This window comes from Pelodiscus sinensis, chromosome 11 (assembly GCF_049634645.1).
Source record: "Pelodiscus sinensis isolate JC-2024 chromosome 11, ASM4963464v1, whole genome shotgun sequence".
Classification (NCBI taxonomy): Eukaryota; Metazoa; Chordata; order Testudines; family Trionychidae; genus Pelodiscus; species Pelodiscus sinensis.
The window spans coordinates 48,017,070-48,044,607 of record NC_134721.1 but is presented as its reverse complement, the minus strand read 5'-3'; the positions used below and the strand labels follow the sequence as shown (position 1 = coordinate 48,044,607).

The window sequence follows — 27,538 nt, the reverse complement described above, 5'->3', positions numbered from 1 at the left end:
GCCAAGTGTCCAGTATTGGCCTGGACAGTCCGGTATTTGTGGCCTCTGTCCAGTAAAAGACCAGAAAATACCAGACATATAAAATGTCTGGTATTTTCTGTTTTTTCTTGGACAGAAGGCCGCTTGGGACAGTCTTCCCCTGCTGCATCTGGTGGGGGCAATGTGGGGATTTAAAGGCATAGTGACTTTTTTTTGGTGTGGCTGTTCTTCCTCAACAAGTTTTCCCCACCCCCGCCTTTTTTTTTTGGCTCAACCAATTTCCTGCAATATTTACTATTTTTGTGAAAGTATCTGGCAACCCTAAAGGGGGGGTGTTACAGGTCCTGATTTATTCGGGTCCCGCACCTCGTTAGTTTATGACGTCTGGTGTGCCCCGACTGCTTTGGGGTGCACTCTACCCCTTGTCAATTACAAGACTCACAAGGAGCAGGTCTTTGCCTTCTTAAGTCACATTATAAACGCCTGCCGGTGGCAGGGAAGGGGGTCCGGGCCCACCCACTCTTGCAGACCCCAGCCCAGGGCCCTGACACTGGGAACCGCGCTCCCAGTGGTAGTAGGCAGGGGCGTACCCCTAAACGCGCCCACTCTCGGGCTCCACGACCCAACCCTGGGCCAACATTCAACCCTGCCACTGGGCTCCCCCTTCCTCGGAGAAAACCCTTACCCCTCCTCCATTCCCCTGGACTCCGTACCTACTCCGCGTTCACCTCCCCTCCCCCCCGTCGTCTCCCTCCCTCTCCGCGGGTCTCCTCCTTCTCTTGGCGCCCGTCACACCGGCGACGTCATCCCTTGTGCCTGGCGCGCCAGTGACGTCCCCCCTGGTGCCAGTAACATCCCCCCGCAGCGCCCCTGTCCCCTCGTGGTGGATAGTGGCGGGGCTGACCCACCTTGTCACAGGGGGAGGTTGTTGAAAGGGCATGGTCTCAGGGAAGCGAGGTGGCTATTGGCAGAAGGGGGCGTGGCTTAAGCTACCTTCCCCCACTGCCCATGGGGTCATGCACCAAAATACATATCTGAAAGATTCACCTGCGCACATACACCCACATGCACTGCAACTGTGAAACAATAAGTACTTAATTTAGACTGTAAGCAGGAGCTGGAAGAGCTGTACATGCACCATGAGAGACATGTTGAATGACAATGCAACCAAGCTCAGAGCTGTACTTACATAGCCTTTTCTGCATTTCGAGCCTAAAATGAGAGAGAAACAGCTTAACACAATGGTTTTCAAACTTTTTTTTCATGACCCAGTTGAAGATAATTGTTGATGCCCATGACCCAACATAATTTGATTAGAGCAGTGGTCACCAACCAGTCCATCAGGATCTACCGGTAGATCTTAGAGTCTCTGACAAGGATCTTGGAGTCTCTGACTGGTTTGGCCAGGAGGCTGTCAAGTGCTGGCACTTCAGTTGCCCTTCCACCCACTGTCATGCTACTCCTGCCCTCTGCCTTGGAATTGCCCCTTAGGAGCCTCCTGCTTGCTGTGTAGGGTGTGGGAGGGAGAGGAGGGGGGTGGTGGTGCTGCTGATGTCAGGGTGTCCCTTGTCCCCCCCACTCCTGTATCCCATCTCCACACAGAGAGAAGGGGATGAAGGGAGCTAGGCAATGCAAATCTGTCACATTCACACAGTGTGTGTGTGTCTGTCACTCTCACAAACACATACTGTCCTTCCTTCTCATCTCTGGACCTGTCACATACATGGGGGATTGTTACTACTTTTACTGCTTGCAAGGTGGGTTAGTTTTAGTTTTTGACTGGTCTGTGCATTTCATAACTTTCATTTCTCTTTTACACTTACATTTAATTCTTTGAGTAGTGAGTTCTAAAATGCCGAACCTGTTGTGTCTGGAGTCATTATCCCTGTGGTAATTGTGCTTCTGGAGGTGACTGACACATCCCTGCAGCCCCTGAGAGTCAGAGCACGAGGTTTGCAGGGGGTCTCCACATGCTGCCCTTGCTTGCAGATACCACTCCTGCAGCTCCCATTGGTCAATGGAGAACTGTGGCGCCAGTGCTGGTAGATGAGGGGCAGCACACAGAGCCATGGCTGTACAGGCAGTCCCCGGGTTACGTACAAGATAGGGACTGTAGGTTTGTTCTTAAGTTGAATCTGTATGTAAGTCGGAACTGGCGTCCAGATTCAGCTGCTGCTGAAACCGATCAGTTTCAACAGTGGCTGAATCTGGACACCAGTTCTGACTTACATACAAATTCAACTTAAGAACCCCAGGCATCCCCAAGTCAGCTGCTGCTGAAACTGATTAGCGGCTGATTCCAGGAAGCCCAGGGCAGGGGCTTCCTGTAGTCAGCCACTGGTCAGTTTCAGCAGCGGCTGACTTGGGGACGCCTGGGGCAGAGCAGCTGGGGTGCTGCCAGTTTGGTCCAGTAGCGCCCAGAGCGGCGCTACAGGACCAACCGGCAGCGCCCCAGCTGCTGTACCACAGGCGTCCGGAGCAAAGCCGCAGAGCACGGGGGCAGCGGGACAGCCCAGACGCGCTGTGGCTGTCCGCTGCCCGCGTGTTCCGCCGCTTTGCTTCCTCTCCCTGGTCTGCGGGAGACCAGGGAGAGGACCCCGTTCGTAACTGCGGATCCGACGTAAATCGGATCCGCGTAACTCAGGGACTGCCTGTACATGCCAGCTGCTTTCAGGAGCAAGCCTGCCTTAACCCCACTGTTACATCCCTGAGGCAGCTGTCTGGCCACTCCCAAGGTGGGCAGAAGGGAAGGTGGCACCACTGTGGCACTCCCTTGGTTCACTCCAGACCACCCTACTTTCACTATGTCCCTTATCCTGCCTTCCTAATGCTGGAGCCAGTTCCATTGCTGAGGCAGCCTGGGGGCTCCCAGCATAGTTGGGCCTTGAACCCAGCACCCTGAGCTACCTAGCTATTACCCTCTGTCCTAAGCCGGTCCAGAACCAAACCCACCCCCTGCCTTCAGAGGGTCCTTTAACCTGTGTTGGCTGGCTGGCCTGCCACTCCCAAGGAGAGCAGGATTTGAACCCACCAACCTGTGCACCCCAAGCAAATGCCCTAGCCCCTTAACCACTCCAGAACTCACCCCAGCTCCCTACCTTCGGGGTGTCCCCTCCCACACTCCAAACCCCTTGGCCCAAGACCAGCCCCTACCCCAGCCCAGTGAAAGTGAATGCAATTCAGGAAGGAGGGGGATGGAGGGAGAGGCGGGGCGCTGGAGAGGGGCGGGAAGGAGGCCAGGGGAGGGTGTTCGGGTTCGAGGCAGATCGCGTGAATTGAAAAGTGATCTGTGATTCGAACGGCCGGGGAGCCCTGGGTGCGCGCGCGGGCTCCAGGGCGGAAGCTCTGGGGTGCTGCGGGGCTCGGACTCGTGGGAGGGTCCAGGCCCCGGCAGGAGGCGTTTAAAAGCTGCCTGGCCACGAGCACCGGCCGGGGCTCCCCAAGGCAGCAGCGCGGAGGGGGACGGGGATGCTGCCCAGGTAGAGGCTGGCCCCGCAGACAGGCACAGCAGCGCGGGGCAGCCCCGCAAGCTCTGACAGGCGGCGCCCGGCTCCCCTAGCGCGGGCCCAGGGCTGGAGGCACGAGCGGCGGGGCGGGGCCTGGGCGCGCGCGCGGGGAGGCGGGGCGGGGCCGAGGCCTGCCGGAGGGGGCTGGAGAGCGGGGGCAGCGCGTCACTCACCATGATCCCCGCTGCTCCCGGCCGCCGCGAGCGGCGCCTTCTTCTCCGGCCACTGGAAGCGCCGCCTGGGCGGAGCCGGCCAAAGACCAGCGCGAGCCGACAATGCCCCGGAAGCAGATTGCGGAGGCGGCGCTAAGCAGGAAGCAGGTACCAGTGTCAGCGGAACCGGAACTTCCCCCTCTATCACAGTCCCAGCTGCCCGCGAGATGATAGTGCCGCAGGCGAGACTTCCGGCCGCGTGCCCCTAGCATGCTGACGCGCAGGCAATACTGTGTTTCGCAATGAAGCTGCTCGAAGGCGCATGCGCAGGAATCCTGCCCCAGAGCTTTGCACCTCACGGCTGCGGGGCTGGCCTGGGCTCCTTCCCCGGCCCTGAGGCCCCGCTCCTCGGGGGGATTTAGCTGCCTCGTGCCTGGGGAGGATTGTTAAAAGGGGCGCACGTCACACATCTCTGAAGGGGCGGGGCTAGGAGGCCTGCCCGCAGACCCGGATTGGCCTGGGGGCGGGGGAGTGGCAGGGCGGCTGCGGGCCGGATCCATTCGCTCCCCCCTGGTCTAAGTTTCCCGTCAGCACAGGCCGTTCGCTATATTCTTCTGCCCCCTCCCTGCGCCACAGCCAACGCGCAAGAGCTCGCTCCGGCCTTCTCGATAGCTCAGTGCAAACCCCTCGCGCCACAACCCTCCCGCATAGGCTGACAGCTAAAGGCCGTGACGTTAGTGTTCTAGTTTTCTCTGTGTATTGACTGTGATCCCCTTGCACATTTGCTTTATTTGCACGGAAACAAACTCTCCTTCACTGGCAGCCCTCTGTCCTGTGGCAGTGAAATTCTATCCATCTTGCACATCGTGTTCTTCAGTAATGTGTGTCTATGAGCCAAACTATGCCCTCATCTATTATCTTTTGTTGTTATGCAACCACGTTAATTTATTCTTACATTAGGGCCCAGAGGCCCCAACTAGGATTGATGTCCTGGTGTACACTGGAGTTCATGCCCACTGATACTTGTGCAAATCTGTAAATTTAATGTCAGTGTGAGCATGATGGAACTAATTTGGTTTGACAGAGCTCTGAGCTTGCAGGGACAGCAGTTAACCTAACCTTCAGAAATTTCTGAAGTGGCCCTGGGCCACCCTGGGAGGGGCAGAGCCAGGACACTTCCTTGCTTCCCTGCCTACGGACACTGATTGGCCTGGGGATGAGAGGAGCAGTGAAGTCTTTGACCCCTTCCCCTTCAGAGAGAACTACCAGCTGTTTGGGTCAATTGGCCTGGGAGGGTGGGAAGTCTCTCACCCCCTGCCCTGCAAGGGGGCACCGTGCTTAGAGTGAACTGCCTGCCCCCTGTTTATATGGTTAACCAGTTAATTAATTAAATGGGATTTAATATCCCTAATCCCCAGTGCATCAGATGGCCAGCCCTAGAGTGCCAGGTAGCAGTGCCCCCAGCTGTGGTGCTCTGAGCAGCCAGCCCCACAACCCTGGGCAGGCAGTGTGGTCCCAGCACCAGCTGCCCTGAGTCTCTGCAGGAGGTAGGTCAATCTGGGCAGAGGGCTAAGAACAGCACACGAAGGGGCCTGGTCGGGGAGCAGAATACAGATAGGGCCACACAAGGCTGTGCAGGGAAGCACAACCTCCCCCAGCTACAATATCTGCTACCCATAGGAGCAGTGCAAGACATAGAGCCAACTCCTAGCTCTTGACTGCAATTCCTTTCCCTAATAGCATTTGTCCCTCAAGGTAAAATTTTTTGACAGTACCAATGTACTGCATGTGTACCCATGACTTATAAAACACCCCTCCCTAATAAACTCCTCTAATATCAAACCTTGGAGATGCCACAGCCATGTTACATTTTTATTTTTCACCACGATTTAACACCCTGAAGATGTAGACATCTGAAGCCTATCAAATGCTCATTGTTAAGCTAAATATATCCTGCTAAGTAAACCATATTGAGCATGATGTTCACAAATGGAAGTCTGCAGTGCATGGAATTAATATCCTTAGATGCTGGGCCTAATCCAGGATTCAGATTTTAACATGGTACTGCAGACCCTTCACTAAATCATCAAAATTCCATTGACATTAGCTAAAAACCGTGGAAATGTATGCCAACTCACACATGCTAAAGATCTGCTCCATAATTTAGCTGTACTTTCATACCTGCTTTTAGATAAAATTAATTTCCATGAAGTTAGGAAATGAAGCTAAAGCTAAGAGTGGGAGGTACTCAAAGTCTATAGTGATGAGGACTATGTGCACACCTAGATAGACAGCTGTATGTGTGGGGTACTGTAACATTGCTTTGCATTTTTGTATTTCAAGTGTAACTGAAACAATGAATTTCCTGGCTCTCAGATGCTTATGTTTTTTCAGACAATTACATTTTAATCTCTTCAATCACGATCTTCAAGCAAGGATTGTGGCTTCTTGTTTTTGTATAATAGCTGGCACAAAGGGAGCCTAATTGGAGATTTTAGTACTACCACTATGCAATTAAAAGAGTTTTAGTATTATTATTACTACACTATTATATAGTGACAATCTTAACATTTTTTGCTTTATGTATACTTTTGTACACTCTAGCTTTTTTTAAAGAGCTTTCTAAAGTGTTGTACAACTTGTACACAGTTCTGTACCTGGCACTGCTGAATTCTGTGCTGAGAATACCTCAAACACATGTCCAGGCAGGACAACATGCAAAATGCAGCACCTGAGCCAGCAGCAATAAAAGCAAATATTGAAAAATGTACCTTAGCGTACGTCTACACAACAGGGCTAAAGTTGGAATAAACTATGTAACTTCAGCTACATTCATTGAGTAGCTTAAGTCAAAATAGCTTATTTCAGCTCTTGGCGTTGTCTACACAGTAGGAAGTCAAAGGTAGAACATTCTTTCTTTGACTTCCCTTACTCCTTGTAAAATGAGGGTTACCATGAGTTGGCGAAAGAAGTCCTTCAGTTTGGTATTATTTCAAAATAAAGGCTTGTAGTGTAGATGTGCTCTTTATTATTTCAGAATAACATTAGTTATTCCAAAATAACGCTGCTCCGTAGATATACTCTTAGGCTGTGTCTACATTGGCACGATTGCTGCCTGTCTACACCAGCAGGGAGTTCTTGCGCAAGAACACTGACGTTCTAATGTATGAAATCAGTGGTTCTTGCGCAAGAACTATGATGCTCCTGCTCAGGAATAAGCCCACATGCACAACTGTTCTTGCGCAAGAGGCCAGTGTAGACAGGCAACATGAATTTCTTGCACAAGAAAGTCCAATGGTTAAAATGGCCATCGGAGCTTTCTTGTGCAAGAGAGCGTCTACACTGGCACGGATGCTCTTGCGCAAAAGCACATGCCAGTGTAGATGCTCTCTTGTGCAAATACTCTAACGCAAAAACTCTTGCGTTAAAGAATATTTGCGCAAAATCTTGCCAATGTAGACGTAGCGTTAGTGTATGGCATGAACCTCTTTACCCCAGGAGTCTCTGGTCTGGCAACATCTGTGGACTCTGGCATGGTCTGGGACCCTGTGTGTGCTCCGGGGTTGGAGCACTCCTGGGGAAAAACTAGTTCAGCAGGACCACAGGTATTACTGGATCAGAGAGCTGGGTCAGCGGCTGGGAGTAGAGCCCCAGGGTGGGTAGGAGCTCAACCGTAGGGGCTGAGGCCTAGAGCCTGGCAACTGAGGCAGCAGGCCAGAGCCAAGTATCTGGCGGACGGGAGCAGGGTCCGGTGTTGGTGGACCAGTAGTGGAGCCTGGTGGCCGGGGGCTGGCAGCAGAGCCTGGTGGCCAGAGCCGGGCTGCTGAGAGTGGAGCTGGGGGGCCAGGACTGGGAGTAGAGTCCTACAGCCAGGAGCAGAGCCTGGAGGCTGGCAGCAGAAGGGCTAACATTGATCTCTCGCAGGCTGGCAAACTCCCTGATTCAGGACTGTCCAAGAGTGCCAGATGAGGGAGATCCAACCTATATTAAGAATTGCAGGAATGGAAGAGAATGCTCAGTCGAATCAAGATTTACATGCTTGTGCCACCTGATGGATGTTTGTTGTCATTACAGCAAGAGCAACAATCCACAGTGCCGTAATAAACTCACTGACATGCTGATCTATCTCCACTGATTATATTTTCTTTTACCATTGTGTCTATAGCTCCAGTTCAGCACAGCAGGTGCTTATTCTTGAGCACATGCGTAAGTCCATCCCTATTCAGCAAAGCACCAGGCAGCATTGAACTTATTTCCCAACATGGCGTCAGAAGCAATCTGTTGCTGAAAGTGCTGCCTTCAGATGAGATGTAAATGTGGATCGGACCACCTGCAGTCAATACAGTTCCTTAGTACTTTTTGAAACAATGTAGCTTTAGCAAAATTCCAACATAAAAGTTATGACATGGAGGTAGCACAATCTCTAATGAATTTGAGAGACTGGGAGAGACACATTGTAGATTTTATCCTGGGTGCCCTTGGGCACCTCAAGTAACATTTTTTTGGGAAATTCTCAAACAGACAAATGTCCAGTACGCCTGATGGTCCGGCACCAACTGCAACCCGGAAGTGCTCTGGCAGCTGCTTCAAGTTGTTAAGAGTAATTGATTAACTGCGGCTGGATCCACAGCCGACATGCAGTTAATGTAATTTTCCTCTACTGGGGGGCGGGACGAGGGCAGCAGGGGAAGGTAGGGGTCAGTGGGGGAGGAGGAGGGGGCGAGGGTGTGCCAAAGCAGCTGCGTTCAGGATGTTCTGGTCAGTTACAGTCACTCCGGCTGGATCTACAGCTGACATGCAGTTAATGTAACTTTCCTCTCTACTGGGGGGGAGGGAGAGAGAACAGGTAGATCCGCAGGTGACAGGCTGCTGCTGAAACTCACAAGAGATCATCTCCCCTCCCTGTCCCTGCTGCTTTTACCAGTAGATCGATAGTCCAGGATCAAAAGATCGAGTGAGCTTGCGCAAAAAAACAGAGTCAGTAGTTGAACCCAGTGAAGCGGAAGGCATTGAGTCAGTCTGCCATTAGCATTGTGACCCACTGGAGAGTGCTGTTTTGACTTTTGAATATTTTTGCCCATCAGAGTGTACATAGTGATGGAGTCAAAAGTGAATGAAGGTGCTAGTAGTAGTGGTAAGAAAACTTTAAAAAGGAAGCATATAACCCTGACACTGAACCAGAAATTAGAAATTATAAAGATGCTAGAAAGAGGCATAAATCGGAACATTGAGTAAATTTAACGTTGGATCTTTGCCAATCTATGACAAAGAAACAGAAGGAATGCGAGCATTTGTTGCTGAAAGTGAAGCACCTACTAAACTCTGGATCCAGCCACAGTTAATCAATTACTCTAACAACTTGAAGCAGCTGCCGGAGCACTTCCGGGTTGCAGTTGGTGCCGGACCATCAGGCTTACCGGACCACAAGAGTTTTACTGTAATAATAAGTAGGACCACCAAATTCAGTATGCAGCTTTCACACACCATAACTTTATGCAAGGTCAGGGTTTGGTCACATCAGGAAAATGGGATATGCTTGGACTAGCACCCTATAGGGAGGGCAGCAGGGGACTGAAGCTCCCCACCCCTACTTGCATGCTCTCAATTCATATGGGAACATTGTTAGCTGTTCCCCTTTGCCAGAGAGCAAAAGGAAAGTTCAGGTTGCTGCATTCCTTATTCTGGCTAGGGAGTATAGGAGTTAGACAAACCGGGACTTGCCCCTGGGAAATATGCACTCCTCCCACAGCTGTGCCCACTGGTGCTGTAGCAATTATGAAGAGCTACTTTACACCTCGCCTCAAGCTGCTGGGGTAAACCCTCTCCCCCCCCAGGAAGCCAGTATACTCAATCCCTCATCCCCAACTTGAGTAATGCCAGGTAAGTCTTCTAGTTGTACTATACAAATACACTGAATAAGCTCTTTGAAAGCTTGTAGTGTTCTGTACCAGGTTTAGGAGGTATAAAGGTTGTGAATTTATGTAGTTAGCTGAGGCCATAACCCATACTACATTTTCAGCTACACTTCACAGCAGGCAGGGGTATCTCTCAAGCCATGAAAACTAGTTCCAAATGGCCACCCACTATCCAGCTCAAGGGAGGGCGGAGAGGGGAAAAAGAGGGACTATTATCATTCATGAGAAAACAGCCAATGTCTTGCTATCAAGTCACGAGGGCGTTTACCCCTTCTAAATAATTGTAAGTCACCCTAGAGAAAGATGGGGATATGAAGACGGGAAGATAGATGTAAAAGCAGGTTTGGTCTTTTGAGTTTTTATTCAAAGATTCTAGGCAGAAGGTTTTCTGAACCGCCAATTGCCCTTTGAAACATTTGCTCTCAATTTCACAAGTTGTACAGGAGATGGTAAAATAGTAAAACAGAAGTGCAACTTCAGGTTTTTCTTTCCTCATAAGCAACATATTGCCTTTAAAAATAGTTTGTTTATATGTAATAGCTCTACCATGCAAGCTATGGTGCATATGTATGGTGCTGGTAGTGGTGGTGTTTAATACCTTTAAATTGGGGGAGGGAAGGTGATAACCTTGAGAACAGTATAAATGAGTCATCTTAACTTGATATGGAGAGGCTTGGGACAGGTACTGAGATCTTGCAGATAGGCTTGGATAGATCAGGGAGACAGATGTCCTTTGTTGGTCTCCCAAACAAAAGGCATAAAATGCCTCCCAGATTATACTCAGGTCACTAGTTCAGTTGCTTGACCATCTGCCCAAAGTATCCCCAAAAAACCTAGATAGATAATCTAGTTAAATCATAGCAATCCTTAACACAAACAGTACCTAGTAATACCATAATTTTTTCTTGAAGGTTTTTAGGACTATCGCCAAACTTGAACGTTTCTACTACGCATTTGCAAAAGGGGAAAATTTAAATGAAATACAATGTAGCTATCTCCTGAAGGTCAGATGAATCTCCTAAAGTTGTCAGCAGCTGCTATCAACTGGAAAGATTCTCTTTTGAGCTGCTAAAGAGACAATGCAATCTCTAATTTCACAGCAATGTGAAAAACAAAATGGGGCAGAACAGTACTGAATACATCAGAATGATATGAGACAGGAAAAACTGTCCATTCAAGAAGTTTTATACAACAACTTGAAGCTTCCCATTCCCACTCCCAAAAGAATTAGTCTGTGGGAGAACAAGTAGGAAATACCTTTGAGGACAACAGGGAATTGGGGTGTGTCCTGTTAAATAGGGTCAATCCTTCCTCTTGTATTTGGGCAAGGAGCCCAGACGAGTTGTCTTGAGGTGTAGAAACATGGCCTTTGTAAAGAGTCTCAGCTGTTAACATTTCAAAGAGCTATTCTAAACCAAGGAGTTAGTGCATAAATCCTCTAGGGCTGTTTCTTGATGAGCAAGGAGAAGTACTGCTATCTTGTGACAAGGACCATCTTATGGGGTCCATGACATTACGAGAGGATCACATCTTTGTAATAGCCCCACTCCCAAAACCATACATGCCATTAAAACTAGTTCTCGGTTCCAGAGAAGAGCCAGGTAAGAGTAAGAGCTTGAGTTTCAGAAAAGCCTTCCAATATTAGAAATTAAGCGCCAGACTTGGTAACTAGTGAAATGGCAACACTGACTGACAGCTTAGCTTGGCTAACCAAGTTAGTAATTTCACAATTAAAATTACTGCTCTAGTCTATTTAGAAAAATAGAATTCATCAATAAGATCCAACACCCTGCCCAGTTTCATCAAGGTGAGTGCTTAAAGACACCCTACAAATGGTTCACACAATGGGGAGCAAGTCCATGATCAAGGTACCCTGGCTGCTACCATCATAAGCATCCAAATATTCTTAGAGTCAGCCCATTGCAGGTCCCCTTTAAAATGCACAAAAAGCAATTAACTCATCAGAAAATTAGAGCCCTCTGAATTAGGAGACAGATTAGTTTAATAGGGATGTTTAGTATTAACTGAAGAATAACTTGTAAGTGACATTTCCAGCAACTAGTCACTCCTGCTGCAGCTCTGCCCCACCCCCAACTCCCTCTGCACTGTGGAGACTGATGGGGGAAATTGGCTTTTAAGAGGCAGAGGGGAACACAAATAATCACTCCAGAAGCCTATGTTTATCAAGTAATCAACTACTCACTTACACCCCTAGTTTATAGGGCTTACAAATTCTGGTGCTGCTTCAGCTGAAGCAGTCAGAGCATCTCTAGAATGGAACATGGAGAAGTGAAAGAGTATACATGGAGCAGAAAGTCATCACTAAATCAAACCTCCAAAAAAACCCCTCCTATGTTAAAGCTGCCATGGAGATTGTAAATGGCATATACTACCCATTTCAGTCTGATACTAAAGCTACAATCCACATTTCCTGAATTTGAGGCATCTCCCCTTCCTGCAATGGGACTTTGGTGGATTTCCCTTTTTGTGGGCCAATCTGCAGCTTTTTAATTTCTTAAGTGTCCCCTCAAAAGGGCCATAACTGTTTTAATTGCATTTTAGTATGAAAATAGACGACGGAAGGGTGAAAAAGTCACAGTAACCACTGCTTCATGACAGTCATCTGAAAATCATCAAGTAGATTTAGTAAGGCTGGCATTAAAGAAAATGTATATTTCTAATGTAAGACAAGCAGTTATTAAATGCCTCATCCGAGGTAATGATTTTCATGAGTTATTTTAACTAACCTTGCCTAATGATTCTGGAGCACTTGAGAGGTCAAATACAATTTTTTCCCCTAAACATTTAGTAACGATGTACTTGTTAGGCTGGGCGATACCATCATGGTTTAGACTACTCGATAGGAGTTAGAATTACAGCATTTACAAGTTTGATGGTAAGATACATATGAACTGATTCTTTAATGGGTAAGAGTGCGAGTGTTTGGCATGGTTCCTACTTGCACTAATATTTGCCAGAGTCACTATATGCAGATAAGTGAAGACTTGTAAGTAATGCTGTACTTTGTGATTATGAAATTGGTCCCATAACATTCAAACAAGATTTCATACAAAAGAAAAGTCGAAACTGTAAGCTTTTCAACACCTCCACATTCCCCTCTTTAATATGGTGTTTTGCACTATGTACATGAATAACAAAAAGCTAAACAAAAAGGAACTTTAGCCAAACTCCCCTTCCTCCTCCAGCTTTATTGATAGTTTTAAAATTACATTTCTATGTTCTAGGACTTCAATTGCTTTTACCATATTACTTTAAAAACTGATTACAAGTAAATGAAACTCAGTTGGTCTAAGTGATATAGTATACAAAAATAACATCTTGATTTCTGTGAAAATGCATTTCTTTGCAACTCCTGAATAGCTCCAAATTGTGTATGTTATGAGCACTGATGTTCTGGGTTTTAGATTTAGTTTGAAATGCTTATTCAAAAACTTCCCATTACCTTCTATATTGGTGACATTAACATTCATTGACTGAATTATTGTTAGTTATTATTCCTGATTTCTCTCTCCCTCTCTCTCTCTCATGGCCATTAACAGGCATGTGAATCTGTTGTGTTTACTCCCACTCAGCTAGATGCTCTAGGTAGGGCCTGATGAAGACATTACTTGATGTTATTAACTACTGAGGTCAGACAATCCAAGGCCATCATTGTAATAAAATTAAAGTTAGTTACCTGTGGAAGTTCAGACACTTCCAGGATTTATTCTGCCTCCTGTAAAGAATCACTCCCATGGAACCTGGAGAGCGTTTGCTGGTCTGACAACTCTTTCCATTCAATCCCTATTCACCAGTGGCACGGAAAGGGGGTTCTTTAACAAAGCATTATACATAACACCTCTACCAAACTAAACATAAACATTTTTTGTAGTTAAATGCAGAAAGTCGATTTTTCCACCCCTTTCCTCCTTTTACACAGCAAGTAAAGCTCACTGGCCTGGGAGTAGCCTCTATCTGCCAACCTTTGGCCAGTGAAGAGGATTCAGAGAAAAAATAATACAACCATCAATCAGAAAAAGGAGGGGCGACAAAGGAAATAATTAAGCTGTAGCCTCAATTGTGCATTCCCGTGCAAGGTGCCCTGACTCGCCACAACGATAGCAGTTGACTTCACTTGTCTTGCTGCAGTTGATGGCTACATGGCCAGTTTCACCACACCTGAAGGAAAGATATTTTTCTTAGTTAGCAGTGGACTTGTTAATCTCTTCAACAACCACAACATCAATCAAAGCAGTGCAATCTGATGTACAATACAATCTGACATACCACTGAACTCTGCATTTGAGGCTTCTGCTGTATTACTGTTCTAATACAGTTGGAAATATACCTTTGACTATCAAGCAAGCTCAATTTTATATCAAAGCAATGTATGCAGCTCTCTACTGACCTTCCTGAATTTGCTGCACTACTTGTGCAATCAAAAAAAACCAGGAAAAAGTTCTGGTGTCAATCTAAACACAAGTGCATAACTGACTCACTACCTATAAGTCTACGTTAGTGACCAGTAGGGATGTTAAAAGGCGTTAAGTAAACTTGTTACTGCTGAAAACGACAGCATGTGTGGCACAGGGGACACCAGAACCTGTACACATTGGCTCCCACCCGCAATGCAAATAGGTATACATCCACAAAATAGACTTAACATGCTAACTTATCTCTTATCCTTAATTTGAAGTTTATACCTTAGATGTAGTGCCTTACCGATAGCACTTAACTTTGGTACAATCTTTCTGAATGTGTCCAAATTCTCCACAAGAATAGCACTTCTGCTCATCTGCATGATCACAGTCGCGAGCCAGATGACCAGGTTTGCCACAGTTGTAGCAGCACTGCTCTCTCTCTCTCTTCGGCTCCTTGCAGTCCTTAGCAATATGGCCACCTCTGCCGCAGTTATAGCAGGCTTCCACAATAAGAAAACAAACCAAACAAGACTATAAAACCTTGATAAGAGTTAAACATAACATGCACTGAACAGAAATCAGTTTCTAGTGAATTGACACGTGTTCAGTAGCTCTGAGATAGTCAATATAAAAATTTAGTAATATTTACCATCCTCCTGGAGATCACAGTCCTTGGCAAGATGACCAGACTCTCCACAACGGTAACAGATGTCTGGGAGGGATGAAGACATGAACTGGAAGCCTATTTTGGATCGGGAACATGAGAAGAATGGTTATTTAGGGATCAAAAAATTACATCAAGCAACTTGACAGTGTAAAGATAAAAGTTAGGACATAAGCAAAGTGTGAATTTGCAGTTCTTCCCAGAGCCATCTCACTATTCTTAAAGATTTAGTAGCAGAGCATTACAGTAAAAACCCTCATTAATAAGTATTTGCTAAATCGAACTGGAGCTACACTTTACAAAATAAGATTACCAAAATAGATTTGGTATACTAGCTTTGATTTGTGTTTACAAGTACTGCTTTAGTGACTGAGCAAAGAGGTCATTGTCATGTATGCAATTAGTAAGATTTTACTGCTCAGATACGTATAAGTTAGAAACCTCTTGTAGAGGTAAATCCACCTCTGCCACGGCTACGCATTCCACGGCCACGGCCAATTCCAGTAGGGCATTCCCGAGCCCAGTGTCCAGTACGTCCACACTTGAAGCACTCGTTGCTGCTCATTGCTGCAATTTGGTTTCCTATGTATAAAGAAGATATTTATTAAAAAAGGCTCTTTTGATGTAAAGACTGGCTCTTCTAAAAGGCTAAAGCATGGCAATAATGCTCTAGTTCTATAATGAATTATTGATATTTCTGGTCATGAAGCAAGGCAATTACTAGAACCAAAGATAAAACATAAGGAGTCAGTTATAGGTATTGTAAGTAGTCCCTAAACTTAAGTGTTAGTGTGTTCTTTGCTCCTTTACTTAGACTGCATAGTTGTTTATTTAGAATGAAAATATACTGTTTAGTCTATGATGGCTAAGGCGGCTCAAAGTAATTCAAAGCTATTCACAAAAAGGGTAGACTAGCCTCCCCTTTACTTAGTACTGTTAATGTAATCTGGAAGTATTTTAAGAATTGAAGTGTTCTAATTGGGTAGAATTCTTGATTCATATGAGATCCTGTTGTGCCTTAATATGCAAGTATAAAATGTCTTGTTAAAAACAAATTCCTACACAATTCAAAGAGTGCACTATACCTGTCAGGTTGGATAGGTAACTTACAGAATTTTCTGAAAGTAAGCCTATTCAAAGTTAAATGGGAAGCTGACAACTTCAGTGAATAGCTAATATATTGAAGTAAATTTAAATAAGCATTTTGTATATTCTTCCTCTCTAATTTTAAAAAAAGTGAAGTGACTGACCTAGAAGTAGTCACTGGCTAAGCATTGGGGGAGACCAGTTAGAGAATGTGCTCAACCAGTATGATACAGCAGAAGCTTCTTCAGCAGCAAGAATTCCCCCCCCCCCCCCCACACACACACACAGCACACCATGACCAGAAAAAGAGAAAAAATCTATTCACTAATTGGAAAATTAAACAGGAAATATTGACTTTTTAAACAGATGTCTGTAAAAGATGTTTTGATGACAAGTATTGGGACCTTTAACAAATCTAACATTAAAAAGCCTTCTGTGCATTTAATACAAATTTCCATCAACTTGAAGACAGCTTCACACAAGTCAGTTACACATTTAGTAAATAACTGAATTATTTGCCATTGTCTATCATACAAGATGTAAAAAAACCTGAAATGCAAGTAAGTATAGTGTTTCGTCATTATACTAAATACGGTGCTTGTATGCCAACAGTGTTTAACTGCAAATCAATGTTTTCATAGCTACCAAAGAATGAGAATCAACCTTTAGAAAATTAGTGAACTAATTAAAAATCAACCCACCCTGGTTTACGTAAAGTAGCTACCGGCTGGATGTCTGGACTGCCATCGTTCAGTAACATCTGTAGCATGGCATCCCCATGGGTGCTCCTGAGCTGAAGCACTCACCAGGGAAAAAGCTGGGCCTTGAACTCAGCAACTCTTCCCCACCCTGCCAAAGCTTCCAGAGCACTGCAAATAAGCTCATTTAAGATGCTTAAACTCAGAGAGGGAGGGGAAGCAGCAGCAACAGGAACACTTCGAAGAGGCAGGATGGCTGTGGAGCCCAGCAGCCACCCTGTGTCATCCCCAAATGTCTGCCCATTCTACCACTACTTGGTTAAAAAGCTAGGCCTCTGATGCCACTACAGCAGAGCCCCACAGCTGACAGCAGCTGAGGGCCTGACATTGACCAACCATGGTCCAGCAAATTCCTTGGTTCTGGGCTGGTCAGGTCCTGAGGATGCTGGACCAGGGAAGTATAACTTGCATTAGAGAACCCAGGAAAATGTGTGTTGGAGATCACTTAAGTTCTGACAAATGTAACTTGGAAGTCTACTTTTTTGCATTTAGCTTATTCAATAGCTTCACTTTCAAACCACATATATTACACAATGCTGTCGTGCTGAAACTGAATGCCATGGGGGAATCTGTTTTAAGTGTCCTTAAACTGTGGCATTCAAAATCTAGGACTGATAAGTTATGTCATAACTCTTTACTGCAAAGATTACATTCATGTCTAAAGAAAAAAAAAAAAGCATGTTTTCAGCTATTTTAAAGCTTTATAATGGTTAACTTCCATCAGAATCACATCTTTAGCAGCACCTGGACTGCACTGAACTATGTTTTGCAGTTATAAAGTTAATTCCACAAAAATTAGAACTATGTTCAACAGTGTACAAAGCATAAATAACTCAATTTTATGAATCCTGCTTGATTAGCATGATAAATCCTATTGAAAGGCTCAGTTATCCACATGTGCAAGGCTTGACAAACTGCAGCAAAATCTACTTGCCAACCCCACACTGCACATGCGCGCACCACCAGTAAACCGGGTGACCAGCTGAAATCTACTCGCCATGGGCAAGTAGATTCACTGATTTGTCAAGCCCTGCACATGTGTCAGCTAGACTTGTGTAGCAAGCTTTCAACTTCTAAATTGTTTACTTTATTTCCTGAAGACACTCCTTACATTATTGCTGAGTATTTGAAGAATTTAAGACTGATTAAACTTGCTGTAGAACTAGCTAGATGCTAGAAGTTTAAAATGTTTGAAAGTTTCTACTTGTATTTAAGACTGTCGTAATTAGCTGACATTTGCATTACTTGGTTTTTGCGTAGTTCTTGGTCAGATCAGCACTAACTTCAGAGACATGGATACAAAGGAAATTGTTGTAATAGTGAGTTAACAGCCAAATCATGCTGAGTAGTACAATAACTGGATCTGTGTAACAGTTACATAGCTTTAAAACTTTGTACTGAGCACTGCATGGTATGACGAAGTATTTGTACTGAAATACTATTCAGGGACCCCCAATTTTACTCAGAACTTTACAGAAATCAAATCAAGGGATGTAAAATCCTGTTTTATTTAACCAGTTAATGGGGCACCACATGGGTGGTGAGGGCTAGAGTAGCCCCCTCCCCCTGTTAATCTCAGACATGCGTACTTATACCTAAACAAGTTAATGTGCAAAAATTGGTGCAAACAAGCAGAAGAGAGGGGAAGACCAAGCATCTTGCTTACAATATGGTCAAAACCACAGAAAGGAAGTTAAAAAGGAAAGCTCACTAAACTCCTACAGGCCACTTGTATTAAGTGTCAGAGTAGCATCAATATGGATGAGCTACTGGATATGATTTTTTAAAAAAAAGATACACCTACTTTACACCTGCCGGTTGGTTTAGTACTTTGTTCTTTCCTATAGTTTTGAGTCTCATCTTTTTTAGCAAGTAGCCCCGTGGCATCTTAGGCTACATCTAGACTGCACTGCTTGTATTGAGCACTGCATCTGCTTGTTCGGAAGTTTTTTTGAAAAAGCAGATGCATTCCCCCCCCCCCATCCCTGTGAACCTCATTTTATGAGGAATAAGCGATATAAAAAGAGCACTTCTCTGAAATTTGGCACCATGTAGATGTGCCAAATTTCAGAAAAACCTCTTGCAACAGTGAAGCAGAAAAAAATATGCTTTTTCCAACTTATTATTGCAGTGTAGACCTAGCCTTAGAGACCAACAAAAATGACCTCATCTGAAGTAGGTTGTGTCCACACAGGAGTACTCTTTTTATAAAGTTACAGACTAACCTGGCTACTCCTCAGACTTCTAGTCTTTTCTGTAACTTACTGGTAAGGGGTTCATAACTGTGCATATTTGAGTACCACTGAATAAGAACATGGCATTCTGCATTTCAAAAGGGTACTTCTGACTGAAGCATCTACATCTTATGTTAATCTACCTTGACTACACCATTTGATTTAAGTTATTTCTCTGCACCAAAATTCTAATGCCCACATTTAAGTCTGGCTCAGTTTCAGAGCCTCCACTGTGATGCTAACCCACTTAAAGAACCTATAGCCAGTAACTAGAGACAGGATAAAGACAATTAAAAACTGTTTCCACCTTTTAGTACAAACTGCTTCAAAATTCAGTGAACTGCTTTGCTAGAAGAAACAAGAGGACTGAATCCTAAAACATATGCAAACAAGCCATTTAGTGCCAACAGTTCAGATACAGCTTACTGATGGCTCTTGGAAAAAGTGCACCCCATATCTGAATAAAGTGTTATAATGATTCATTTTAAGTTATATGTAATCATGTTTCTGATGGCTGTTTGCAGGTTGAACAGCAGAAGGGGTTTGTTCATCTGTAGCAATTGCTTTTTTGTAAAGCGGAAGTGGATTTTCAGAACCATGCAAGTTGATCAATTTCTTATTAGCATTATCTTTATTTGGAGCCACCCAAAAGTCTCAAAGCTCACCTGTAGTGAAAAAAGTAGGATTTTCTGGTATGATGCACCATGGCCCTGAATATTTTTTAAAATTCTCAAGGCAATACTCTCCAAAAAAGTCACCCTATGGTAACATTCACATTTTTACTACAAGTTATTTTCATGTCCATTATACGCATCAAAAAAATACTGGGATGTGCTAGAATTTTGGGAAAATTTAAACCCAAATAATTAAATTATCCTATTCATGTACCTCAGCAGGAAAAATAAAGCTCCAGTGAACAAGATGAAAGACTTGAACCTACAAAGCTCAAAAAAGATTCACAGGATTAGATATGAACCATGAAGCCAATGCTCTATGGATAATGTAAGCCATGGAAATCAGTGTATGCAGTAAGTTTCCGAAGTACAGGAGGAAGGCAAGGACTCTGCAGAACACTTGAAACCCACAGACTGCTAGAGCTCTTTCAAAACATTCTTAACTCTGATCCAGTGTATGTCCAAGTGTCAGTGATTTTTACATGTATCCACTATACAGAAATGAAGATATTCAGGGATTTTTAAACTAATTCCTTGGTATATTCAATTTTCACAATCACCACTACAGTACCTTTTAGTTCAGGCAGCAAACTTAATGTTTTAGTCATAAAACTGACTATACCTGCTCTTACCTTTCACACCAAGAACATGACCTAACAAGCTTACTACTCCTTATAGTAGATAAATGAATGCTTCTGCCATATGCAGAGTTAAACCAAAAAAGGAACACATTTCATAGAAAATACCTTCCAGCTCAGGTTTTTTAAAACCTAACTGAAGACTGATATTTTACTACTGTCAATTCATTCAGAGTTCCAAATCTAATCCTCAATTATGGAATTTGACCTGCACCATTGCTTTCAATGGATATTTACAATAGCAGATGCACAAGAGCAAAGATAAGGTAAGCAAAAGCAAGCTACCTTGCTCAATTACTTGTGAACAGAGCAGCAGTTTCATTCAAGGAGTTAGGGCACAGGGCTGTCTAGAGCAGTGGTTTTCAAACTCTCTCATGACCTAATTAAAGAAAATTGCTGATATTCACAAATCAACATAATTTGACTAGAGTATGGGCTCTGGAGTGAGGCTGAGACTTCAGGAAGGGGGTCAAGGATGAGGCAGGAGAGCCATACTTTCAGCAGCTCCTGGCCTGCTGTGCAGTGGAGGTGCTAAGGCACCAGACCATGCTGTGTCTCAACAGCCAGCAACAGGTTCCCACCAGCTGGAGTGCAGAGCTCCTGCTCAGGGCAGGGGCAGTGTGCAGAGCTCTTCTCTACTGCTGGCTGCTTGTGGCACAGTGCAGTCTGAGGTGCCAGAATAGGCAGCAAGCCTGCATCAGCACCTCCATTGGTCACCTGCAGCAACAAGACCCAGTGCCTGACATTCCATGCCACAGTTCTGAATCCTGACCCAGAGTTAGAAAACCACTGGTCTACAAGAGGGGAAAAAATCCAGACTCATGCACAGGAGGAAGGGGAAAATGCATTGTTCCATGCACCACCTAATCTTTCTCTTCAATTCATAAGGACTCCTATCCTAATACTAAAGCAAACTGGGGGATGAAAGCAACTAGTCACCCCCCCCTTACTGCCTCCATGGGGGGGGGGGGGTGAGAGGAGGCGGCGGTGGCAGGAGCCGGCTTAAAAGCAGTTTCTCCCCAGGTCCATCTCTGCAAGGCTCCAGGGGAAGCAGAGGCTAGCAGGGAACTGGGCATAAACCAGGAATCTGGACTCCCCCTGCCCCACTGCACTTTAGTCTTAAAAGGCAGAGCTACAGCAGGGTTAGCTCCTGAGGCCATGCACTCACACTGCAGCGGCTCTGCAGCTTCCCCCCACCCCATATCAACTAGTCCATGGAAATCCCATCAACTAGTCAATCAGCTGATTAAATGCCATTTAACATCCCTATTTAATACAGTAATTCAAACACGTCCTACATATTAGTAAGAACTGCTGACTAATGCCAATTAATCAGCTGTAACTCAAGGATGGTGGCTATAGCTAGTTCAATGCCCCTGCTCCTCTTTCCCTCCTATGTGTACTGCAATACAAACTTCACTTCTTCAGATGAAGTGGGCTGTGCCTATGAAAGTTCATACCACCATCTACAGTAAACTTCCGATAATCCAGCACCTTTAGGACCCAGGGGGTGCCAGATTATCAAATATGCTGGACTATAGGAAGGGGGGGCTATGAAGGGTGTGGGATGCGCCCCTCAGTGCTGCAGGACCAACCCGACAGCACCCCAGCTGCTCTGCCTCAGACCTCCCCAAGTCAGCCGCTGGTCAGTTTCAGCAGCGGCTGAATTGGGGAAGCCAGGGACAGAGCAGCTCCAATTGTCCGGCTGCCCAGAGCACTTCTGGGTTCCAGATGGTGCTGGACCATTGGATGCCGGACCACTGGAGTTTTACTGTACATGTTTTGTTAGTCTTTAAAAGTGCTACCAGACTGAGTTTAAGTTTATCCTATATAGACTAACTCAGCTACTCCCTGAAGCAGGGGTGGGTCCCAGGCCACCCCCTAAACAGGAAGAGGCAGGGCTGCCCCACCCGCAGATCATGATTGGTCTGGGGTGGGGAAGCCCCTTTGCCCCATCAGGCACCCATGGGAAGAGGTTTGCATGCTCCCTCACCCCCAGGCCAATCAGCATACAAAACCTCCTCCTTCCCTACCCAGCCTTTGAAGTGCCATGCACTGCTCACAGAACAGGGGCAGAGCAAAGAAGGCTTCAGGGCCTCCCCAGCCCTAACTGGCCTGGGGGTGGAGGCCCTTTTGCCCATCCCTGCCCTGAAGCTTCTTCAATACAAGTATTGGTGATCCCCAAAGCCAACTTCACCAAGTAGATGGTTACCTTGACATAACTTCATTCTCTACTATAAGTTATCTGGGGATATAGACCTAGAGCAACCTGCAGATATCCCATCAGGTTACAAACTAATGGAAAACTGTTTGGAATGTCACAGATGTTTGTACTGTCATTACTCTGGAATGCCGGGATGCACACACTGAATGTTGTTGCTGCCAAGAGTCAAATACAACTGCTCATTGTTAAAGAGCTATCTTCACTATCCTTCCTAAATATTTAACCTCAACTTATTAGTATTACCAGCATCTTGTCCTAATGTCTGGTTAGAGGCTGAAGTTCTCACTGTAGCAGCCAGGAGACTGAAAAACCTCAGGTACAATAAAAGATGTAGATCAGGATGCTCGTCAAAAAGCTAAAGTATCATTTCCAAACATAAGCAGTATAGATTTAGAAAGCAAATCCTCAGGCAAAAGTACTTTTCCCAAAGCCATCCTCACGTTTAAGAAGTGACTCACCAAACAGTAATCGTGGTGTCTGGACCCTGCTTGAGTCAAACACTATGAAAAGCAGTGACAAGCTTGACTCAGCAAAAATACTGCAAATGTATATTGATAAAAGCAATCTTCCTCGCCTAGAATCTACGCACCACAAGGGATAAAGAAGGTCAGATACCAACCAGCCTCCTCTGAAGTTAACCTCTCGCCCATAAGCTTCCAGAAGGAGGATAGGGACAAGATGACTGGCAATCAAGGCCTCCTGACTCAAGGGCATGCAAAGTGAATTTAAACAGGAGGTTAAGATGGCCAGCATAAAGACATGTCTTTATTACACAAAGACACACAGCTACTTTATTATACAAAGGCCTAAAGAACACTTGACTACAGCAAATTACTGTTCTGTAGAGCACCAGAGTAAGTGAGCAACCAGCACTGGAAGCTATGTCAGTCATTTAGGTGACTTAGGTGGTGCAATGACCATATTTCTGCTTTGAAATACGGCAGCACTGTAAAGTTTTAAATCTAGAGTCAGATAAGAAAAGTGTGCATTTCATTTTGGCCCCCACCACACTAACCCAGTTCAAGAGTCTAGGATGAAACTGTCACTACTTATATGAACAAACTCAAATAAGTTGTTTGGGATACTCCTGTTGTAAGTTCATTTTTAACATTCAAATTATAACTAGAGATGTTAAATACGGGTTAACTGAATAGTCGATTAGCCTCATGAATTTGGTTATTTGACTATTCTATAGTCCCCAGGGTGGGGCCTGCAGCCAGTGCTCTCCAGCCCCTGTCCTGAGGAGCTCACTCCCACAGAACTGAGCCAGGCTCTTGGCCAGCCTGCTAAAAAAGAGTTACTGGCGGCGGCGGGAGGAAAAGACGACCACAAGTTTTTGCTATCAGCTAATCGACTACACTATTATATCCCTACTTACAAATGTCTTTGCATAGGATAGTTCTATCTATATAGATCAGCTCCACATTCTCATAATGGATATTCCCACCTCCTCTTATGTGCATCACTACCATTTCAAATCTTTTCTTAGTCTCCCACCCAACTTCTCCAATCTCTACATCTAAGCTTCTATACCCATATAAATACTTAATGTTACGCACATATGCCAACACAGCCAAATGGACTTACTGTAACAATGCTAAGTGTGCAAGTGGATGAAGTAAAAAAAAAGTTAAGTTACTGGATGCATCTTGCCTAAACCAAGGTCAAATTCTTCCAAGAAAGGATGGTCTTTTGGTTAAGATACTTAATTGGACTGGGGGTGGGAGGAGGTGAGTGTTTCATTGGTGGCTCCTAGACTAGGGTCATAGAGGATGTCTATCACATAATATTCTTTTACAAATCAAGAGATTATTTCCTGGCTTTGGGAGCACTCAAATACAGCCTACCAAGTAGGTAAATAACCATTGCTCCCGAAAACATTTATTCTCCACCAGACACTAGATAAATAGTATTGAAGTGAAAATAGGCTGGGATGACTTTAAAATGAAGTTTACCAGGCATTCAAATAAAGTGACTGTATTAGGTTGAGCAGCTTTCCATCTGAGGGGCACCTTCTCTAGCTGCATTAGCTGCAACCTGGCTCCCCTGACCCGAGCACATGGAGAGGCCGCATGGTGCATCACGCCACGCTCCGCCGCCGGGACAGTCCCGACTAGGTGTCGGCGGCAGCAAGCGAGGGAAGCGCGGAGGGGCAGCCTGACCGCAGAGCACGGGCTCAGCCCCGATGCCCTCCCCACCCGATCGCAGGCCCAACCCGCCGGTGACCCTGCCGTCGTGACACCCCCGCAAATGAGGCTGCGGCCCCCCAGCCTCGACGAGCCTCCTCCGCCCCCGCTGCACGGGCCGGGGCGCCGCTCGGGCCAGGGAGGGGAGAGGAAGCCGCTGCGCGCCCGGCCCCGCGGGGCTCCCGCACGGCGATGGCTGCCTCTCCCCGCCGCCCCAGGCCCCCCCACTCGCGCCCCGTGCGGGGCCAAGCTGCCGGCGCCTGCCCCTCGGGCGCTGCAGCAAGCGCGGCCCGGGCTCGGCGGGTTTCCCGCGCGCTAGGCCGGAGTGCGCCACCGCCGCCTCCGCCGCACAGGCCAGGGCCTGGCCCCCCCCCGCTAGCTCCGCGAGCCGCGCCGGCGGTTACCTGCAGGCTCCCGACCCTCCTGCGATAGGTTGCGCGCCCGGGCGACGGTGGGCCCGGCTCTCTGTCGATCCCCCCGCTCGAGACTAAGCGCCCACTGCCTGCGCCACACGCGGTTTGCACACGGCCCCACACACACGCACTTACTCACTCGCACCCCGCCCTTCCCTATCACTCTGCGCACGGCTCATTATCCCGTTCGCACAACCAATAGGAGCCCACTTCTGCCTCCGTGCAGCCAATCGGCGCTGGGGATGGGACGCACCAATCAGCGCCGTCGAAAAGGGGGAGGTGTCCGCCTACCGGATCAGTCTCGCGTCTTTGCTTTACTGCACTGTGAGGGAGAAGGGCGGTTGAGGCGGCGGCTGGTGCCCTGAGGTCACGCGGAGACAGGCCGCTGTGAGGGGGCTGCCGCTGCTGCAGTGCGCGGAGGTGTCCCTGGGTCCCCGCGTCGCCTCGCTGCTCCGCCTCCGTTGTGACTCATGAGCGAGGAAGTTGCGGCTCCCCGCCCCCCTCCCGAAGGCCGCCCAGACGCAGTGCTCGGTCCCCGCCCGGCCCTGCTCCTCCCACGTCACGCAGGGCGGGGGCGGGCTCGGCCGCCCAGCAGTGATGCGGCAGAACTGTCAGCGCGCGCCTCCCGCCAAATCCTGCGCGAGGCGCGCGACGCGCAAGCGGCCCCCGTGGTGGTGGTTTCCCGCCCGTCGCACGCGGCGATCGCCTTCGACCGAGACCCTGCCCGGTTCCCGGCCTGCGGGGAGCCCTCCTGCGGGGAGCCGCCATTCTGTCCCCGGTGCCCTGCCTTTCCCTCACCGCCGCGCTCCCCCATTGCCCCACACATTTACAGTCTCCTAGCCCTCATGTTCCCCTCCCCCCACCAAGTCCGTTTCCTTACTGCCCTCAGCGGGCACTTTCCCCACACACCGCTCCGCGCGCCTCATGCCACTGCCCCCTCAGCATCATTCCCGTGCACACCGCTCTGCTAGCCAGCGCCTCGCCGCCTGTGCTAGGGCACTGGGGAGGCTGCTCAGCACAGACAGCCTTATGGACGGGGATAATGCTGGGTGGCCTGTGTCTCTTGCATCTCAGCGTGGCGCTCTTCTTCCCTCAGAGTCCCTGCACATCCGTTCTCCAACATGCTTCAGGTTCCTTCTTTTGCCTCCTTTCTGCTCCCCATTTCCCTGCCTTCTTGTGGATCCCTTTGACCAGCCCCTTAACCTTAGGGGAGCCGCTCCCTACCTGAATACAGTCTCATGAGTCTCACAAATGCATCCCTGTCTATCTGATGTGTTTGTAAGGTTTAACTGGTTAACTGATTAAAGAGGATTTTACATCACTACTCACTTCGCCAAAGGATTAATGCCCACAAAACAGTTATCAGACAAGATCACAAAGAGAAAACAGTTTCTTGCCATTTTAACCAGAAAGGACACTCTCTCAATGACTTAACCACCTGCATTCTGCTACAAAGACCTTTTACATCTGCACTTGAAAGGGAATCCTCTGAACTGTCATTCATGTTAAAATTCGACACTTTCCAACAAGGACTTAGTTCAAATGTTTGTTATCTCACCCATTACCAAGACAGTTTCCCCAATTATCACCTCTAATACCATTAACTCACAAACATCCCACTCTCCCTACCTCTAATATCATCAATTCACAGACACTTACCTTCCTTCCCTCCTCCCCCCCCCCCCCCGCATCCCCCTCCTGTTCTGCAATGTGATTTGTCCTTTTCATATTTGTTCATTTTTTTTAATTGTATCCTTTGGTATATATGATTGTGACTACTTTCTTCCACTATTTGATCTGAGGAAGTGGGTCTGGCCCACGAAAGCTCATCATCTAATAAACCATCTTGTTAGTCTTTAAAGTGCTACATTGTCCTGCATTTTACTCACAGCAGTGGTTCTTATAGTAGCTTCATAAATCCAGTGATTGATCATTGCCCAATAAAATTGTAGGGAAACAAAAATTAATTAATTTAGAGCTATGGGGTATTGGATTCCCAAGAATATTTGTTTCATTTTATATTTTTGGCATTTTGAATACTCTCATAAATATAAAAAACAAGACTGTGTAGCACTTTAAAGACTAACAAGATGGTTTAATAGGTGATGAGCTTTCGTGGGCCAGACCCACTTCCGCAGATCAAATAGTGGAAGAAAATTGTCACAACCGTATATACCAAAGGATACAAATAAAAAAAAATGAACACATATGAAAAGGACAAATCAAATTTCAGAACAGAAGGGGGATGGATGGGGGGAAGGAGGGGAGGTAAATGTCTGTGAGCTAATGATATTAGAGATGATAATTGGAGAAGCTATAGTGTGTCTGTAATGTGTGTTTGAGGGTTACTTGCTGTGTGCTGAGTTTGTTTGTTTGTTTGAAGGAGCCTGTGCTGAGGCTGGCATTTGGAAGCTGTGAGCTTCTAAAGGTTTGAAATCTAGAAGCAACTGTTAATTGGCTGAGCCTTAGTTAGGGGGCAGGGCTATCAGGAAGGTTAGGGCTTTATAAAGCAGAGAGTCAGAAACCAGGGAGCTGTATGAACAGGGACAGGAAACGGAGTTTTGAGAAGGAGTTTGGAAGGGAAGTGGGAAGGGGCCAAGGTACACTTGCCATTTTTATAGTTTAGTTTAAAGGTTTCAATCAAAACTTCCTGATTTAACTAGAAACCCTATCAATAACCTAGGTAGG

The 27,538-nt window shown here is 46.4% G+C and overlaps 2 protein-coding genes and 1 long non-coding RNA gene across 11 annotated transcripts in view; 1 reads left to right on the top strand and 2 right to left on the bottom strand.

Moving 5' to 3' along the window:
* ISY1 (ISY1 spliceosome associated protein) overlaps window positions 1-3,811 on the bottom strand; it is a 32,157-nt gene extending 28,346 nt beyond the window's left edge. Inside the window, exons 1-3 of one of the 2 annotated variants that reach the window (XM_006117590.4) lie at window positions 3,731-3,796; window positions 3,659-3,687; window positions 1,169-1,191 (exon numbers count right to left, since the gene is read on the bottom strand). In XM_006117590.4, coding sequence (XP_006117652.1) covers window positions 1,169-1,191; window positions 3,659-3,661 — 26 coding nt within the window. In that variant the 5' untranslated portion in view covers window positions 3,662-3,687; window positions 3,731-3,796. Of the gene's footprint in view, window positions 1-1,168; window positions 1,192-3,658 lie in introns of both variants that reach the window. The other variant, XM_006117591.4, reaches the window with a different exon arrangement.
* Window positions 1-8,201, top strand: part of LOC142830987 (uncharacterized) — a 46,463-nt gene extending 38,262 nt beyond the window's left edge. For all 3 annotated transcript variants that reach the window (XR_012906569.1, XR_012906568.1, XR_012906570.1), the window contains one exon: window positions 7,803-8,201. This is a non-coding gene — a long non-coding RNA (uncharacterized LOC142830987). The remainder of the gene's footprint in view (window positions 1-7,802) is intronic.
* A 4,540-nt stretch (window positions 8,202-12,741) lies between these two features.
* CNBP (CCHC-type zinc finger nucleic acid binding protein) lies at window positions 12,742-25,372 on the bottom strand. Of its 6 annotated transcripts, none has more exons than XM_075939660.1 (5): window positions 25,142-25,372; window positions 15,079-15,219; window positions 14,624-14,715; window positions 14,275-14,477; window positions 12,742-13,731 (listed from the first exon to the last, which is right to left on the bottom strand). In XM_075939660.1, exons 2-5 carry the CDS (start codon window positions 15,200-15,202, stop codon window positions 13,614-13,616), a joined length of 537 nt encoding a protein of 178 aa, XP_075795775.1. In that variant the 5' UTR covers window positions 15,203-15,219; window positions 25,142-25,372; the 3' UTR covers window positions 12,742-13,613. The 6 variants fall into 6 exon arrangements, with proteins under 6 accessions (XP_075795775.1, XP_075795778.1, XP_075795776.1 ...); XM_075939663.1 differs by having other exon boundaries at window positions 15,100-15,219; window positions 25,142-25,364; XM_075939661.1 differs by lacking the exon at window positions 25,142-25,372 and adding an exon at window positions 24,842-25,002 and having other exon boundaries at window positions 14,275-14,473; window positions 14,623-14,715.
* Window positions 25,373-27,538: the final 2,166 nt, after the last annotated feature.

What these genes read in the sequence shown, in the direction of transcription:
- CNBP (XM_075939660.1), bottom strand. Translation starts at nt 15,202, where the DNA reads ATGAGCAGCAACGAGTGCTTCAAGTGTGGACGTACTGGACACTGGGCT. An exon ending in ACTGTGATCTCCAGGAGGAT is followed by an intron (nt 14,478 to 14,623) that starts GGTAAATATTAC and finishes TTTCTTATTGTG; the next exon opens with GAAGCCTGCTATAACTGCGG. An exon ending in ACCAAAGTTAAGTGCTATCG is followed by an intron (nt 13,732 to 14,274) that starts GTAAGGCACTAC and finishes TCTTTCCTTCAG; the next exon opens with GTGTGGTGAAACTGGCCATG.